Genomic DNA, 16,358 nt, shown 5'->3' with positions numbered 1-16,358 from the left:
TATTTCAAACGTGAAACATGAAGATACTCAACATCTGTCGGATGCCACAAGAACTACCACCTTGAAGTTGCTCACAGTTCCCCCAGTAGATCACACCACACTTTTTGCAATGATATCATATCGTTGGAACAAAATTTAGATTTACTCGAGCTTATTTTTGGGATAAATTTTTGCCAATTTTAGGAGACATTTCCATCAAACACACAAAAGTCTTTTTATTTGTTGTAAGAGCAGAAGCTTTCAATGTGGAACAAGAAATGAGGGCGACAGCGTCCAGTCTGATTTCAACAGTTAAAGTATTGTGGTGTCCAACAGGTACACACGTCCATCAGTAAGTAATTGTGGTTATTTAAGAATAAAATAAAAATATTAGCTTTCTTTAAATGTAAATATATTATTTTTTCAAGTGTATACCAAGTTGTTAGAACACAGATAGTTATTAAGCTGTCTGGACCTAGCTATTCTATATGTGAAACAGTTGGGTATTTTTTTTTTCTTTTTTGACCTAGGGGTGCCATGAAAAAAACTGCTGAGAGAGTAAAACACAAAGAACTAGTGAGCAGCGAGGAATAGAAAAAGGTTGAGTACCTCTGGGACTCACTATTTAGGTTAGGTCAGCCAGCACCATCTGTAAGCATAGCAAGCTCCAGGCTCTTGGTGACAGAATCCCAACTGGAGAGAATTCACTAGTTATCAGCACATGTCAAATAGGATGGCACTCCACTTAGAGAAGAGACAGAGAGACTGGGAAATGTGTTTCCACAGAGTCACAGGGTTTTAGCACTTGGAAAGAACTCTGAAAGCTTCTGCTTTTATAATAAATAAAAGACTTCTGTGTGTTTGACAGACATGTCTCCTAAAATTGGCAAAAATTTAGCCTGAAAATAAGCTAAAGTAAATCTAAAGGTGCACAGGCAGGCAAGTGTGCTAAAATGGTCATTCCTGTCCTGCTCCTCATCTGAGGGTTGGTAGAAACAGAGCTGAGATTGAAGACAGGCCTGAAACCAAAGCCCAGCTCTCCAGCCTGAAGCTAAATCCGAGTTACCCAACTTCCTGGCTATGTGATCCACTGAGACACCTGTGCTCCCCAGACCTGGTTTCCTTAACAGAGTTAATGAGATAACGTGTGTGTGATGCCCTGACAGGTGTCCAATGACTGGTGGCAATCACGGTGCCTGGAAAGGTAAAGGAAGGTGTCGGGGGGTGGAAATTCTGTGTACAGTACAGCTTAACACAGCATGGCCAGGTTCATCGTGCCAAAGCTATGGAATGCTGGAGCAGCTCACAAACTCCTTTTATTCCGTAGCTCTACCCTTCTTGCTAGCTCTCTCTCGCTCACGCTAACTCTAGAGTCTAGTTCTGCACTCCTCCCTTTGCCCATGCCGAATCATCCCACGAGGCCCCGTTCTGCAGTATTCTCAGGAGACACCTCTACAAACTGGCAGGAAGTAGAACGCTCTCATGGAACCACCACGCGAATTATTTTAAGATCAGATGCTACCAGGTCAACTGACTCAGACTTAAGTGCATGCCCTTCCAGGGCCAGCGGACAGCTGTCATCGTCATTCAGCCTCCTTCAGTCCGAGGGTTCGGGATCACAGCAGGTATTAACAGACAGGGGGTGTAGCTGTCGCCAACGTGCTACAGAGCTCAGCTGGTAAGGAGGTAGGTAGCACATGAGATCTTTACAAGAAAACTGATCTCAAGATATGATTACAAGAAACAAACACACACATTTTTTCCTTCAACATGCAAACCTCATCCTCATTGTAAATTTTAAATTCATCAAGTCATTGTTTTATTAGTGTAAAACATATCTGAAATATAGTTCATTCACTGAAACAAATAAGCAGTGTACACTCAATAATGCGATTTCCTCAATCTCATTATTTCACGTTTATTTCTTAGGAGTCAGCCACTGATGATGTGAGACACTATCCAGTGTGATATTGAAATTCTGAGCTGAGTCACTCACTCATAGAGAAATTTGTGAATTATGATCAAATTTTAAATGTATTAAATCTAATTTTATGTTGAATGGAGTTTTTTAAAAGCGTGGAAGAGTCTAAATGATCTTGAACATTAAGATAAGTTACTATTGTTTTTTTTCTTTTTGGTCCTATGTGTAGGCGAGCTCTCAGCAAGGACACAATAAATAGAAGATCAATAATAAACAGAATAATGAGAATGATGTTCTTACTCTTGATTTGACTCTGATATAAAGAAATAATTCTCAAACTGTCAGGGCTAAGCTGTTTCATTGATAAAGTGGGAATAATATCAATTTCTAAAATTCTTCAGCCTTCAGAACACAAAGCAACATTGTAACAGTCAATTACTGTTAATGACCCCAAAATGGTGTTTGGCACTGATTTTTAGAGAGAAAACAATACCTACTGATTTGGAATTTCTAGGCTCCAGCACCAGTGACAGTTTGTAAATATCATCTTCCGTGTGATAGAGGTCCAGAGAAAGCTACAACAATATTAGAAGGGAGAAATAATTATGTTGGATAGTATTTATTTATTTACATTGCTGAAATATATTTCAATTTGAATGTTTAAGTTCAATGTCTAATACAGTAAATTGAGTGAATGCAGAAAAATAAAAAGCACGCGCGGGGCGGGGGGGGGGAATGAAATTTGCAAAAGGAAGCGTCAATCCCGGAGTGCAGACCAGCAACTCAATTCCTCAACAACGTTTATCGAGCATCTCCTCAGTGCGACGTCCTGACTTACAGAGGAGGGATACTTGATGATTACAGGGGGGAAGCAGGGACAGATGCATAAAGTAAGATTTGTAATAAATGCTGCCTGGGAGGTTGGATTAAAGAGCTGTGGAAATACAGGAGCAATTAACTAGGTTCCTAGAATTTGAGAACATTGTGCTGAGTCCTGGTGATGCAAAATGATATAAAATCATTTCTTGCCCTCAAGGGGCTCACAATTTATTTGAAGAAATAGGACCTGAACACAAAAACATGTGTTCATACCAATAAAAGGCAGCAATGCTGAGCGTGAAGTAAGCCGCTGCGCTCTTAAGCACTACAGGAATCATTCAGGGAGGCAGTGTAGCTCAGTGAGGGCAGAGGTTTTGTAGTCAGGCAGCTCTGGGTTCAAACGCTGAACCTGCCACTGTGCTAGCTCTGTAAACTTTAGCAGTTATTTCCTTATGGACACTCAGTTTCTGCATCTGTAAAATGGGAATAATCATAAAAGTCCCCTAAAATAAGGCTTAAAATAAGCCTGGACGATTCCCACCCATGTCCTTCAATGCTAGGACACTCGATGAATCACACCACCTCATCAACAACACAGATAACTGAATGCCGGCTCCTTTCTTTGACCATTTAGGCATGAAAAATGTCCTCTAACATACCTTGTCTAAAGATAAAGGCTTAATGTGCATGGGTGTGGAGTGAGAGGAAAGAGAAAAAAGGAGGAAGCAAGAGAAGATTCAGGCAAAGGACGTTTGTCAAAAATTTATTTTTTGTTTTACCTCCTTTAAAAAAAGAAGTTGGCATCCTAAAATTTCATTCTTGAACCATTCATTCATTCAACAAATATTTATCAATCATCTAATATGCGCCAGAGAATATTCTAGTCACAGTTCTAGCAGCCACTGAATACAACATTTAAATTAAGGACTTCATATATCAGGTCATATATTGTTTTACCTATACTTTGTCACCTTAAGTTTTTTTCTAAACAAAATAAAATTGACTTCACCATAAAAGTGCCTCGGCATCATTTCAGATCTTCAAAAGCCTGTTCACAAAGAACAGACATTGTGTCCACCTTGCCCTGAACAGCAATCACTCCTACCTCCAGGGTTCTGCCTTTTTACAGGAAAGAAACCATCTGCATGTCACCAACAGATGCCTTTAGGAGCCAGCCCACTATATAAAGGAGTGAAGTGAAATGCATAAAAAAAAATTTTGATAGAGACATTGGTACCACGATGTCTTATTTGGAAAAAAAGAGTCTTTGCAGGTGTAATTAACTTGGGGAGCATTCCTCTTAGCTCTACAGTAAGAAAACTTTGTGATGAAAATGGGATCTGACACCGGCTGTCTGTGATAGGAAAGCAGCAGGGAGAAGTGCGGGTGTGGTCTGCGATGAAGAGGGGGCAGCCACTGCTTGGTTATGGCAAATTGTTGCCGGCCTGACACTGGACCTTGAGTTGCCAGCTCTTCTGATTTGTCAAGAGAAGCCAGAAATCTGGAGTTTTATATGGACTATTCCAATTTTTAAACACTGGCAACTAACAACAAACAGAAGTTTTATGATTCCACGTGGGCCAAATAAAACACATGGGCCGCGGCAGTTGCCCACCATTTTGTAAATTCCACAGCAGACAACTCTGCTGGGCTCTAAGCCCCATGAAAGTGGGCAGCACGTCTGTCTTTTCCGCCTCTCTACCCCCAGTCCCAGCCTGCAGCCTCGCACTCTGAAGGTGACATAAATACAGAGGGAAAACCAGGTGACTTCTTCCTTGTGAATTCCTGGTTACCAAGAGTTAATCAGACTTTGACGAATATGTTCTTTTCCTCCTGACTCGGCCTCCACATCTTGTGATGATGGGTACCGGCATCAGCTGGAGATGAGATGACAGCAGCACCGGACCATCCAATCAGAAGCCCAAAGAGGTCACACGATAAGTTGGGGAGATGCTCTTCCCAAAGAAACAGAACATTCTTGGGTATTTTCATGTGTCAAACTGACATACAGTGACTCAATGATGGAAATGCTTTCGTCTTCTCCAAATATTTGCTCTTTGCTTACTAGTGGTGTGAACCTGGGCAAGTAATTAACTTTCTTGAGTCTCAGTCTCCTCATCTGTAAAATGGAAATCATAAATAATAACTCCCTCCCAGGGGTGGTGAAGATTCAGTGAGCCAATGTGTGTCAACCCGCATTTGTTTAGAAGGTCACAGATGCAGGTTTTGGCTTCCAGTCAATGCAGCAGCCAAATGCCACTGTGCTTATCGGTGAATGTAAAGTTGCTCTCAGGTGACACCTGCCACCTCTGCTTTCCCAGCCCTGATCCTACTTCCTCTCTCAGATCTTCTCTGGGATTTACAGACCTGCCCAAAGAGCGATCCTTTCTACTTCCTGCACAACTTTAGTATAATATGGGCAGCTTGTCAATGGGATTTGGAGAATATTCACTTTTGTCTAACACACTTTGACTCTGGTTGTTTCTGACAAGTGTTCTAATCTTCCCGTTTCAGGTTGTTGCATTTAGTAGCCGATCCTTCCAGCACAGAAGATGGCAGATTTAGTCTTCATGGGAGGATCTACATTGGCTTGACCGTTTATTATAAAATAATGGGCATCAAACTACCTCCACTCACCATTTTTGAAACCATTCTTCTTCTTTCTTTAAAAAAAAATGAGACTGTAAAAATACAGGGGCTTTCCAGTTATTTGCATGTACTCAGAATGGTAAAAGTAACTGATAGGGCTAAAAATACTATGAAAAGATTCAGACTATTTCATATACCATGAAACAGAACCATCAGCTTTTAAAGATCCTTGTGACATAAATTGGTATGACAGGGGGAAACTCCAGATAGTCCCTGGAAGGGGGACCCATCCAAATCCCAGCGGTCTGGTGGTGTGGTCCTCCTTCCTTCCCATGCCCGGGGCTGTTTTCAAGGGGCCAAAGATACAATGATGGCAATGACAGGCACGGAGTCCCTGCCTTGTAGATTTTATCCCGTAATTAACTCCTTCATTACTTATCCATGAAGCGGGGGGGAGAGGTATTATTTAATTTTTACAGATGCGAAATAAAGTAAATTAGATGTCAGCAATATGCCAGCAAAGGCATACCATCCCAGAGAGAAAAGCCCCAAGCTGGGACAGAGATGTTTGCCATTTACGAGCCTTTTGTCCTTTAAGAATCTCGGTTTCTTCTTTTGTCAAAAAAGAAGAGGCAGGGGTGATATTACACTCAATGCCCTGCCAGGGTGCATCACAGGGTTTTCGTGAGAATTTATGTTCGTGAGGAAACATTTGTGAAAAGTGCTATGAAAACTGTAATCAACTATTACGGAAAGTTCAAGTATTGCCATACAGCCTACTGCATTGAGTAGGCATTTAATAATCGTTGATTCACTTAAGAGTTCTCTTTTTCTATCCTTCAGGCTCTCAATCATATACTGGGGCCTCACTTGGGATCATGTTTAGATGAAAACAATCACTTCAGGCAAAAACTTGACTTACAACCCTGGGACAAAACGAATCTCCCCTTCAAATGCTGTGCTTATGGACACCCTCACATGCATCTGGGCAGCTGCAGTCAATCACATGGTTCTAATCCGAATATGTTACGGTCTTCATAAAATAACCCCTGGGCTCCAGGGAACACAGGATAGAAGTCTCCTCAGTTCTCATATTGAAGAGATTAAGTACCCAGTGGTTGGGAAGAATGAATGTATATTCCAATGCACTAAACTTTCTCCTTGGTTGTGGGGAGAAAGAAAGGATCTTGGCTTTCAATAGAAACTGGCTTGATGTTCAGTGACTCACGTACAGGATTGTGCTACCTGATGAGCCATTGGGCTGGTATCACAGAATCAGGTTGACACTTGGTTCCTTATTCTCAGGGCTCCACCATTCCTTACATCTAGAATCGTAGAAGTTTAGAGCTCGAAGAGACCTCAAAAAATGAGCACAAAACCCTTAAGACAAAGCCAAAGTCAAGGCCAGTTAGCAAGGAGACAAAGTTAAGCAACTGCAAAGGCAGGGAAAAAACAAGATGTCCCATCTCGGATTTTGCCACTAACTACACTATACGACGCTGCAGTTACCAAATACAGGGCTTGATGGCTTCTAAATTTTCCTTCAATGAGAGAGAGAGAAAGAGGGAGAGGGAAGAGAAGAGAGAGAAGCACTCTGGCATCCTTTTTCTTTTTTCTTTACTTCCCAGAAAAAAAGGAATTTTTTCTTAGTTTTTATTTCTAGGGTTCAAATTTTACATTTGTACCCCTACAATTTTATTGAAAATTCTTCAATATTTCTGTAAACATCCATTTGTCATAATGTTGCTTGCTGCATTTATCACTCACAGTTAATTTCCCTACTCCGTTATTATCTTTTATCTGGATGAGAAATTGCTTAAGTGAGGGCACCTGCTCTGTGAGAGGATGCTCAAGTTCGTGGACAGCCTGGACACAGACACTTGACACCCAGGCTCCACACTGAGACTGGTCTGCAGACATCACCTGTGCCTGTGGGTTTTGCTGTCTGATTGGAGCTGCAACTCTGGTCACTCATTCATGGAAACCAATTTGCATGGCAAAAGATTAATAAATGCAGGTGCTTGGATTATTGTGAGTTGAGTCCCCCCCCAACCAAGAAAAAAAGGCCGGGGGGGCAACCCTTGACAAAAAAAAAAACCCAAAAAAACCAAGGTTTTGGGGGGTGGCCAACTCCAGTTTAATCCGAAGATGCAGCTAGCATCGTTGCCTACACTTACGGGTCTATTCTTGGGTAAACAATTACATGTTCTAGGAGCAGTTTGCAAGAAGGTCTAGAAAGCAAACTGCTATACCAATGCATCAGCCCTAGGGGATTTAGGTTCTCAGAACTTAAGAGGAGTTACTGGTTTCATTTTCTATGGCCATAAAAGGATAATAGTCAATTCAGTATTGCAGCCAAGTTTTAGATGCTACAGCATATAAACCCAAACAGGGAAGTTGCACCTCTACTTGCTTAAGCGAGGGTGAGAAAATTCGGTTATGCTTCTTCCTCCCACAAAGAAGCAGCCAATGGAAAATGTTCTCTTCTACACACCTGCTACATCTAAAAGTTCTAGGACCTGGAGACCAGCTAAACATGTGTGTCACAAATGCCAAAAACATACGAGTGGTAGGTAAATTTCTTTTGTCTGAGTCACATCACTCCTAAATACAGCATTCGATTCATCTACTGAGTTCTTAAAATATGCCAGGGACTGTGAGAGTTGCTAAGGATGCGATGTACAAGGCAGGTAAATAGGAAAAAAATCTAATGCAAAGTGATACCTCCAACAGTGAAGGGAAATGTAAAGCACAAGGGCAACACATGTAACAGATGCATTCCTGCATTGGAGGGGAGGAGAGAATGCTCCAGAAAGACAACAGGTTTTGAATTTGAACTAGCCACATGGATGGAAAGGGATGGGATTTTCCAAGAAAGTGCAAAGGCCAGGAAGCAGGGCAGCACTCCATGATGGAAAGTCCAAGTCCAGCATTCCTCAAAGGCTGGTGTGCTATGGGGAGGGTGATGACAAACAAGGTTGGGCTGATGGCCAGAGACCTGAAGGACCTCGAATGCCAGGTTGGGAACTACATCCTGGTGGTTGGGGGAGGCTGGTGGTGGGGACAGGGAGACCAGAGAGGAGGTCCTTGCACTATTCCAGGCTTCAGCTCCAGCAGTGCAGTGAGGGTAAAGGGAAGCAGGTGATTTGAGGACGTACAGAAGGAGGTGATGAGCACAACGAGTGTGATGAAGGAGAGTGAGGGCTGAAGATGGGTCTGGAGGAGACTCTCTAAGAACTCTCAGAAGGGGAGCTGTATGACTGGAGACTGGGCCCCTCTGAACAAAAGGAAATTTCTTTGCCCCACAATTTGCCGGTTATGAGTGTGGGGTTTCTTTTCCCTTGTCCTTTGAGCTTTCTTCTCATCTACTGACCCTGAAACCAGTTTTCCCCCAAAGGGAACTGCTGGCACACATCCTCCATGTCCCCTGGAAAGCGAGGTGCAGCAGAGTTATTAGTACAGACTTGGCCCCTTGGAACTCACCGTGAGCAGGTTGATCAAATCCATGTTGGGTTCTAAGTGGTGAGAGGCATTCTGCAGGGAGACCAGTTCACTCAGGGTAACGGAGAGCTGGTGCATTTTCACAATGTTCACTTTGTTCTGCTCAGTCCAGTCTGGGAAAATGACATGGACTGCTATCAGGTCTTTCAAGTGGACTCCAAGAATGGGGATTTTGAAGCCATCACAGTCGGCAAAGGCCTTGCGGTAATTGCAGTAATTGCCGTTGGAGGAGACTAACTCTGTCATTTCATTCCAGTTCTGGGAACAGATGGAAAAGTAGAATTTTCAAGCAGCCTTCCCTTCTGCCCACCCCGAGGCCCTGCAGTGTGTGGCTAAGAAATTCCTCAGCTACTGAGAGAAGTATCAATTGCACCGACGTTGATGAAGAAAAATATTAACCAGGAAAAAGACAGCTAGAAAAACGTACTAGGCCTGCCTGTGAGTTGGGCAGGCTGTTCCATTCTGCTATAAAATGGAAATTGCCTGCACCTCTGCCTGCCTACTAGGGATGATGGGATTCCTACAACTATTAATATGATATGTTAAATGGCATCATGTGTACTTAAGCATTTTGCAGTTCATGAAAATATTATAGTCCACAAATTCAAGCTTGTAGCATATAAAATTTCTTAGTTGTTCCAAGAAAGTCCCATTCCAGATATTACCTGAGGTTAACCTGGGACACTGTGGGGTAGGAAAGGTTGCACTGAGGTGGGAGATAGCTGTGGTTTTGGACTCTGCACTCACTAACCAGAAGGGTGACCTTGAGCAAGTTCCTATAGTTTTTTGGGCCTCAGTTTACTTTTCTATAAGAAAGAAAAGTTCAAATATATAATTTAAAAAAACGAAAGCAGTGGTGATGCCAAGTCTCTATAAGCCTCTATCAGATTCTTATTCTTTACAACATTTAAAATTTGTCTTTGCTTTTTATTTGAGATTTAGTACAAAGCTAAAGGAAAATAAAACACATAATGAGTCCCATTATATTTGGAATGAGTGCGGCGTTTGAGGTCAGACAACAATACTTCTGTGGCTTACTTCCTCTCTGGTTTCTACGGACAAGTTATTATTGGTTGCTTAACAGCAACCAGACCTTCCTAACAGATCCCAATTTTGATTAGTCTACTCTCTCCCAAAGCAGCCCACGCGACTCAGACGGAACCGTTTTCATCCCCAGGACCAAGAATGGGTTCTGATTTACCATCAAAGTGATCCCATCCCTCTGGTTTGTGATTGGTTCAGGAACACAAGGTTAAGCCAATCAGTACCTTGTACTCTTCTGGCTACTGTTATTGGTCCATGTATGGACACATGACTTCAGATGGCTCAATCTGTCTAAAAAGGTCTTTAATTCTATGGGAGCAGAGTTGAAGTGAGAAATCTTCCCCATCTTCAATGTGCATGAACAAGGGAACATAATTTCCCTGTTGTCGCAAATAGACCAATCAGGAGGGAAGCCAATCTGATGAAACAAACGAACAAACAAAACATGCCTGATACCCAGAGGAAGGCAGAGCAACTGAGTCAGAGCTCTGACCAGACCACGCCTGGAATCTGTGCTGACTCTGGACTTCCAGGTATGTTAAACAAATACATTTCCTTATCGTTTAATCAATTTAGAATTTTTTTTCCTTTTTCTTTTTAAACTCAAGCCAAAAGTATCCTTATTGAAACAGCAAAGTACACTCTTACAAGAGAATCTTTTCACAAAGATGAAATGCTCCTTTTTGTTTGTAAGGAAAACAATTATTATTGCGGTCCAGAAATAAATATGGCAGAAAATCTTGGTTTGAAAAATGATCATTGTTGTTAAAATATATAAATATATTTTATCCTGATATCTATAAATCTAAGGATTTCTATAAAAAGTCTATGTCTTCCCCTTCCTTTGTATCTTCCAATGTGCTGAACACAGTATTATGAATAGAGTAAGCATTCACTGACAGTATTTCAGGAGGGTAGGGTAGGAACTATTTCTGTCTTATTCACTGTATCCTCTGTGGGTAACACAGTGCCTATCACACAATAAGCACCATTTGTTGAATATTTATAACTACAATATGTTAACAGTATGTCAAAGCATTCTTATTGGGACATCTACCACCACCTCCAACCTGTTTTTCCAGGTGAACTCAGCTAATTGGCTATTCCCTTTCTACTTTGTCCCCCAGGTATAACCTGCCACTGGTTTAAGAAAACTTTCCCACTCTGAGCAATGTTTGTTAGGAGTATACTAAATCTAAGCAATTTACAAATGAATATTTTACTTATGATAAGAACCAAATCCACTATACCTTTGTAACTTCTGAAGAAAGATGAGAATGGGTCTCTTTGAGGCGTGAAATAGAACTATGACTAAGGCCTCCCACTACCGCCATCAGAGTGTTAAAATTTTTGAGCTGAAGGAGCTTCTGCAATAAAAATGTTAACGTCAGTACTTTGTAAGGATTTTTGAATTATTCTGAACTTTCTGAATTACAGGTGAATGGATGTACAATTATAATAACAACAACCAAGGAAAAAATAACATCAATTTAAAATAAAACACAAATAGAATCCATCAGAAAAATGTATTAATTATTTCACAGAAAAATAGCTACATTAAATGCTTCTAAGCATTGCTTTTTGAAAGCAATCTTCTTGCATGAGAGAAGTATGATTTTGAAATCAGTGAGTAGTTCAATTGTCGGACGCCCTTACATTGTGCGCACCAAATTTCCTCAATAACCTATCTCAATAGAGTGAAAGAACATCTAGAATCTAAGGACCGCGGTCTGATTACCAGACATACCTTTGCAACATTGATAAACTTTGTGATGACTTCTGCCCTTTGCTGGGGGGTTGGTTTGCTAAGAACCATCAACTGGACCCACTTAGAGATTCCATTAAATAAAGCAATAGATCTCTCCAAGGTTGGGTTATTCTCCAGGCAGCCATGGATGACATAGCTTTGATAATCGGTGAACTAGTAAAGGAAGATTCAGAGATTCTGAATTATAATGAATCCTTTGCAAAATCAAAAATTAGAATATTGCATAGAAGAGGTGAGATACTACTTCATAATAGCATAACAATTTCTTTCATTTCACATTTATAATGACATCCTACAAGTTTGAATATATGTGTCCCTTTAAAATATTATTTTGCTGTGTTTCAAACCCCACTCCCCCCCCATAAACATATATTATTACACATCACAGTATTGCCGGGGGAGGAAGGGGCAAGACTCGAAGTCATATTCCAGTGAGTTCCAAATTTACTGGATCATAAGATCCACCTGGGGTATTTGCTAAAATGCTGATTTCCAAGAACACTAACGATCTGAAAGAGCGGTATCTCCAGAAGAAGAACCTAAGAATCTCCATTTTTAACTCACAGCTGATGATTCCAAGGATCAGGCAAGTTAAAGATACAATGGCACACAAGAAAAAAGAGGAAATGAACCTAAACATAATGATTTCAAATTAGAACTATTTTGTAAAGTTGTTTCAAGAGGAAAAAAAAGGTAAGAAAAAAATGTCAATTGAAGTGAGTCAGTGTTTTAGAACACAGACACATTTTCAGAAAGTTAGTATGGATGTCATCAAATACATAAGCGCCTTCTGTCATATAAACAGTACAGGGGATTCCCTCCCCTGGCCTGTTTGCAGGGGCTCATGAAGTTCCTCTCCAAGTAGGATTGCATTGTGAAAGAATTAATGTCTTTTAGAAATTCAGCCTTCTAACCAAGATAGTCTTCTTTGCAAGCAATAATGTAATTCATTCCCTGGCACCTGAGAGAAGAAGGAGGAGAACTGACTTCCCCAGAGCTTGGTGAGATAAAGCAAAGAAAATGTTGATTGTGAACCAATGTGGAAATATTATCATAATAAGAGGACAGCAAGTAAGCAGCTAAGAAGAGACCACAGTCTAGAGGAAGAAAAAGGATGTAGAGAAGGAGAAAGGCTATCAAGATGAGTAGGAAAGAAAAGTGTAATTCAGGATCTCTACCTCTGGTAACGAACCAACATGATATTCAGATTCTCCTTAAAGCCTACAATTCCTATTTTCAACCTACACCCATAATTAGGCATTTACATTAATCCCAACCTAAATAAATATTTTTTCCCCAAAAATGAAGGGCCTAGCAAAACATGTTCACTCGGGAGAAATCAGTGGAGCTAAATCAACCTTGAATGGTTAAATCTCCACTGAGTGTTTAGAAAAATCATGCTTTAATCCTATGAAAGGAGACATTGAAAATAGCGACAGAAATACAGCTCTGGAGCCATAAAGTAAAGACAGAATCATATTTATCTTTGGTTAAAAGGGATTGTTCCTGTGAATTAAGGGCACTTTTCCAGGGGAGCACAGTGATAGAGGCTGCCAACACTTCAGAGTATGAAAATGCGGGTCTTGGGAAAGTTGGCATGGTGGTTGTTATCCTTGGAAGAATAAATGTCCAGTTTCTTACTGAGATCCTTCTAAAAGATTTATGCTCCAGAAAAGTGAGGTGCTCAGCCAATTCAACGGGCTCCAGATGGTCAAACAGCAGACAGGCTTTTCCCTTCTTGGATACTTTTTTCCTCTGTGTGACTCGTCTCATCCAGTCGTAGGAAGGACTGTAAAAGAAGAGTCTGGTCAATGTGCTGAAAGCCCATTTCACTCAATGGAAGTTATTAACCTACTGACTCTGTAACTGTTGGCCTGTTTCCAGGGGCTTGTGCAAAATACATGCCCTTTCATATTTGAAGAGAAAACCGATGACCAATTGCCAACAGAACATAAACGTTGAGTTGTTTTTGCAGACAGAGTGGGTTTTGCACCGATCCACCCAGAATCTCTTACTTGGTCTTCTTGCAACCAGCAAGGTCTGGGTCAGAAGGGAGAGGTCAGGGCTAGGTATATAAATTTGGGAGTTTATCAGGGTATAGATAATGATTTAAGGCACATGGAAACCACCAAAAGTGGTGGTTCTCACACTTCAGTAAAACATGAATTTTCTGAAAAGCTTGTTGTAAAGACAGAGACCTGGACCTCACTGCAAGAGATTCTAATTTACTACGAATCAACCTGAATAATATGTATTTTTTAACAAATATCCCTGATAATTCTCAGATCATTCACTGTTGATCACTCTTGAAGAAGTATTCTAAGAAAATAGAATAGGATATGAATGTCTAACACAAGTGCACACATTGGCAAGAGGGATAACCATATTTAGGATCATCAAATAGTTTCCTCTGTGCAAAGTTAGCTAGTTGATATGAAACTAGTCTAATTGCACCAAGTTCCTAATAACCGAACTAACCATCTTATGGCACAACTATGGCCAACAACCATAGCACCATGGTACAGGGCTTCTGGGTTTCTGAAATTTGAGTGAGCATATGAATCGCCCCAGGATCTTTAAAGTGCAGATTCCAACTCAACAAATTTAGGGTGGGGCCCGAGAGTCTGCATTCCTAGTGAACCCCCAAGTGAGGCCAATGCTGCTGATCCACAGACCACACTCTGTGTAGCAAAGCCACTGGAGACATTAGCTAGATTCAGATTCAATAACTAAGTGCTGAACATCCATTGTGTTCCAAACACTTTCACACGCTATCTTATGTACTTATTAGAAGTTCATAATAATCCCATGAGAAAGGTACCATACCCATTTAACAAATAAAGAAACTGCAGCTCGGAGAGATGAATCGTGTCCATTACAGCCGTACTCACTGCAGCAAGGCTTTCCTTACAGAAGCAAACCGTAATGAATTCTGGAATGGTATGGATTCAGGACAAGTGGGATCATCTCTACTCCCTCCCCAAAGCAGTGGATTCATCAAGTTTGAAAGACGCTTGTACCACTCTTACATGCTGGATATGTCGATGAGACCAATGTGTTTTTCGTATCCTAGTTGACTAGCTACTTCTTGGAATTCCTCAGTCATACGAATCAAACCAAGGTCCAAATTAAACTCTGCAGGAAACTTCAGAATCCAGTACCTGAAAGGCATCAAATCTTTTTGACAGCTATAAGACTTCAAGTTGGACCTCTATGGAAACTATTGTACCATTTTACAGACTACATATAACACTGAATCCAGGACCATAATTCAAATTAGCCATCTCCTATCCCCCTTCCATCATACTGAGTCTCTCTCCGCCCTCCTTCAATCAAAAACCACTCTCATCCTAGCCTCTCTTTCTGATTCTCTCTGGAACCACAGTGGAGAGGAAACCCTTCCCCTAATTCACAGCAAGGTGGTGGGAATGTGTGTGGTGAGGGAGCAGAAGAAAATGAATTTACTCTTTCTAAGAGCTGGTTCCATTCCCTAATCACATTTACCACAACTTCATCTCTAGTCTAAAAGATAAAGTACCTCCCCACCCCAAGCCCCAGCAGAGGAGGACCCGTTTTAATAAAGTCGGAATAAAGGGTATCTGAGTAGCTTCTATTGTCAAACTAAGTCTGCTGCTTGGGGAAAAGGAACACTGTCAACAATTCCAGAACCAGAAACTACAAGAAATTAAATTAAAGCATATTTACCTCATGAAGTAGCAGATCTTCAATCGAAACTCATCGCAGCCTTCTCCACTGGCATTTCTGTACGTACACCAGTTAAAGACAAAATCCGTGCACCGTGTTTCCTCTGCACACACCTGCAGCTCTCTCATCAATTTGTATGAATTCCTTATACGATGGCCACACTGGGGACATTTGGGTTATAGGGACACTCACATGGGGAGAGAAGTTGGCTCTGATGACTTCAACACTGAATAATCTAAACTTGATTTATTATAGCTCTGAGATGTATTTTTTGGTTTGGAAGAAAAGCCACTTATAAAATTAGTTTTACCTTCCTGAGCACTTACCAACCAATGACAGCCAACTATAATTACAATTAGACTGCCAACTATACATAATTAAAATTAATAGTACATAGAAGAACTATTTTAGCCAAAAAAAAAAACTTTGTGTTTAGGATTAATACCTTATATAATCACGTACCACATAACATTTCGGTCAACAAAGGACCACGTATATGACAGTGGTCCCATATGACTATAATGGAGCTAAAAAAATTCCTAATGCCTAGTGATGTTGTAGCCATCATAACGTCATAGCCCAATGCATTACTCCCATGTTTGTGGTGATGCTGGTGTAAACAAACCTACTGCTCTGTGAGTCATATGAAAGTCTTGCACATATAATTATGAACACTATACAATACTTGATAATAATAATAAACAGCTATGTTACTGGTTTATGTATTTACTATACTATACTTTTTGTTGTTATTTCAGAGTACTCCAACTTATATTTAAAAAAAAAAAAAAAGTTAGCTGTAAAACAGCCTCAGGCAGGTCCTTCAGGAGGTTTCCAGAAGAAGGCACTGTTGTCATAGGAGGTGATAGCTCCGTGCCTGTTACTGTCCCTGAAGACCTTCCAGTGGGACAAGATGAGGAGGTGGAAGACGGTGATATTGATGATCGTGACCCTATGCAGGCCCAGGCTAATATGTGTGTTTGTGTCTTAGTTTTTAGCAAAAAAGTTTAAAAACTAAAAAATAAAATATTT

At 40.8% G+C, this 16,358-nt stretch overlaps 1 protein-coding gene across 1 annotated transcript in view; it reads right to left on the bottom strand.

Moving 5' to 3' along the window:
- The window catches only part of RASGRP3 (RAS guanyl releasing protein 3 (calcium and DAG-regulated)), a 155,671-nt gene that overhangs the window by 28,994 nt on the left and 110,319 nt on the right, over positions 1-16,358 (bottom strand). Inside the window, exons 3-9 of the mRNA XM_012652426.1 lie at positions 15,327-15,389; positions 14,651-14,782; positions 13,263-13,410; positions 11,601-11,774; positions 11,104-11,220; positions 8,792-9,067; positions 2,398-2,475 (exon numbers count right to left, since the gene is read on the bottom strand). Of these exons, the coding sequence (XP_012507880.1) occupies positions 2,398-2,475; positions 8,792-9,067; positions 11,104-11,220; positions 11,601-11,774; positions 13,263-13,410; positions 14,651-14,782; positions 15,327-15,389 (988 nt within the window). The remainder of the gene's footprint in view (positions 1-2,397; positions 2,476-8,791; positions 9,068-11,103; positions 11,221-11,600; positions 11,775-13,262; positions 13,411-14,650; positions 14,783-15,326; positions 15,390-16,358) is intronic.

This window comes from Propithecus coquereli, unplaced genomic scaffold, assembly GCF_000956105.1.
Source record: "Propithecus coquereli isolate 6110/MARCELLA unplaced genomic scaffold, Pcoq_1.0 Scaffold39, whole genome shotgun sequence".
NCBI classification, from domain to species: domain Eukaryota; kingdom Metazoa; phylum Chordata; class Mammalia; order Primates; family Indriidae; genus Propithecus; species Propithecus coquereli.
This window is presented reverse-complemented; position numbering and strand designations above follow the sequence as displayed.